The sequence below is a fragment of the Canis lupus genome, chromosome 26 (assembly GCF_003254725.2).
Source record: "Canis lupus dingo isolate Sandy chromosome 26, ASM325472v2, whole genome shotgun sequence".
Taxonomy (NCBI): domain Eukaryota; kingdom Metazoa; phylum Chordata; class Mammalia; order Carnivora; family Canidae; genus Canis; species Canis lupus.
This window is the reverse complement of record NC_064268.1, coordinates 25,506,525-25,508,786: the sequence shown is the minus strand read 5'-3', so window position 1 is coordinate 25,508,786 and position 2,262 is coordinate 25,506,525. Positions and strand designations below refer to the sequence as shown.

The 2,262-nt window shown below is 48.5% G+C and overlaps 1 gene segment (V, D, J or C); it reads right to left on the bottom strand.

Annotated features, from left to right (window-relative positions):
* Window positions 1-1,690, bottom strand: part of LOC112676301 (immunoglobulin lambda variable 1-40-like) — a 274,011-nt gene extending 272,321 nt beyond the window's left edge. The window contains 2 exon segments of the V gene segment in view: window positions 1,235-1,445; window positions 1,535-1,690. Coding sequence covers window positions 1,235-1,445; window positions 1,535-1,592 — 269 coding nt within the window.
* Window positions 1,691-2,262: the final 572 nt, after the last annotated feature.

Here is a 2,262-nt window from a genome sequence, read left to right as displayed (position 1 = left end):
AGCATGTATTGCTATCCTTTCTTTTATTCTTATATATATTTGTATTTTTCTATTTTTTTATTACTGCTCAACTCTGACGAAGTTTGGCAATTTATCTGAAATACATTCTGCTTCTGATTTATTGATTTTCTCTTAGATTTTATTTTTGTCATTATTAAGGGGAAATGGGACACATCTTCTCTTATAGACATTTAACATCACATTTTCCAGTCAGCCAGATGATACTAGATGTGTTACCATACCAGTCATGGCACCAGCTGCTCTCCATTGGCTCCCGTGTTCCTAAAACCCGTGTTCTGCTGCTATAATCTTTGCCTATGAAGTTAGCGAAATACACCAGTGTTTTTAATGACTTGGCGAAGAGGAAATAACTCTGCTCTGGAGTGACACCAGGGTTGGTAGTAAAAGTCCTTATGACGATCCCATCTGAAGGCCTAGAGAACACACAGCCTGAATCCATACATGCTGCAAATGAACTTCCAAACAATAAGCCATTTTGTTCAGGTCCAATGCATTGAGGATAGAACTAAGGAAGTGTGCAGATTTATGATTGCTTTGAATTGTGTTGATTATGAATAAAATTTCCATAAATATTCATGTGGGGATTTTTCTTTACAAAGCTTTTTTTTTTTACCTTTTATATTTCTTAGTGTGCATTGATTTATGTGTTCCATGCAATAATCAAATAATAAGAAATCATCCTCTGGTTGAAAGTAAGGCAATAATGATCCCAGCTGCAAAAAGAGCTGACATGTGCATCAGCAGAACAGGGATGGGGCTGAAGGACCATGATAGCATCGCGACCTAAGAGAATTTCTTTTACTGAGAAATCAGAAGATGACAAGTGAATGTTCACTAGCCTAAAAGAACTTGTCCCTGATCACGAGGACAAAACTGTCTCTTTCCTTTGACACTCTCTGTGTATAATGGGCTACTCTGAGTGACTCTAAGGTCAGAGATGATGAAGCAAGTGCCATTCCCGGGAGGTCCCCAAGATGCGCCTGGGCTCAGGGCATCAACTGAAGAATCAGCAGAAACCCAGGGGGAGCCTAAGCAGGCAGCTGCTGGGGCGCTCACTCACTTTGCAAATGGGTAAGTGGGTTTTTGTCTCACTTCCCCACAGGCCTGGAGCACTGTGCCAGCATTGAGACTGCTGTCATATGCTGAGCAGTAATAATCAGCCTCGTCCTCAGCCTGGAGCCCAGAGATGGTCAGGGTTGCTGTGCTGCCTGACCTGGAGCCAGAGAATCGATCGGGGACCCCCGAGGGTCGGTTACTACTACCATAGATGAGGGTTCTGGGGCCTGTTCCTGGGAGCTGCTGGTACCAGCCCACATAACCTCTACCGATGTTGGAGCTGCTTCCAGTGCAGGAGATGGTGACCCTCTGGCCCAGGGACCCAGACACTGAGGCCGGCTGAGTCAGCACAGACTGGGCCCAGGAACCTGCAAGAAGGAGAGAAATAAACAGGGTGATGCTGTAGTCTGGACCCAACATGCCTCCCAGCCCCTCCCCTTGTCCCACATCCAGTCACCTGTGCAGTGAGCCAGGAGGGTGAGGAGCAGAGGGAACCAGCCCATGGTGGAGGTCATCACGGATCCTGTCTTCAGTGGCCCCTCAGCTGAGCAGAGCCTCCCCTCATCTCTCCCTTCCCCTCTTCATCCTCTGAGAGAGGGAGGTGACCTTCCATGCAAATGAGACCCCAGGTCTCTGACCCCTCCCTGGCCCTGGGTCAGGTCCCTCTGCTGAGGATGTCAAGGGGGTAGGTAGGGGAGGGGCTATGTGGGGCTGGGGTGTGGTTAGGGAGGTCCCGGCTGTGAGACTTGAGAAGAGGCCACAGTCAGTGCCAGGAGGTGTTCCCAGCTCTGATCCAGCCTGAGCCCTAAGAAATAAGCCTCAATTCCCTTCTGGCATCCTGACACCACTTCACCCTGCATGACATGGGGATCAGTTGGCCATAGGACTCAGGTCCTGTCTCCAGAGCTCTATCCACTCTCCTCCTATTATCTGGACATGTCTCCCCACATTTAGTCTCCCATGACTGTGGCATAGATTTTAGGTGAATTTAGTCTCCCATGACTGTGGCATAGATTTTAGGTTACAATCTAGTGTCTCGGTGTGAGGGACTCCTGGGTCGCTCAGTGCTTAAGCATTTGTCTTTGGCTCAGGGCATGATCCTGGAAGTCTGGGATCAAGCCCCACATCCGACTCTGTGGAGGGAGCCTGCTTCTCCCTCTGCCTATGTCTCTCTCTCTGTCTCTG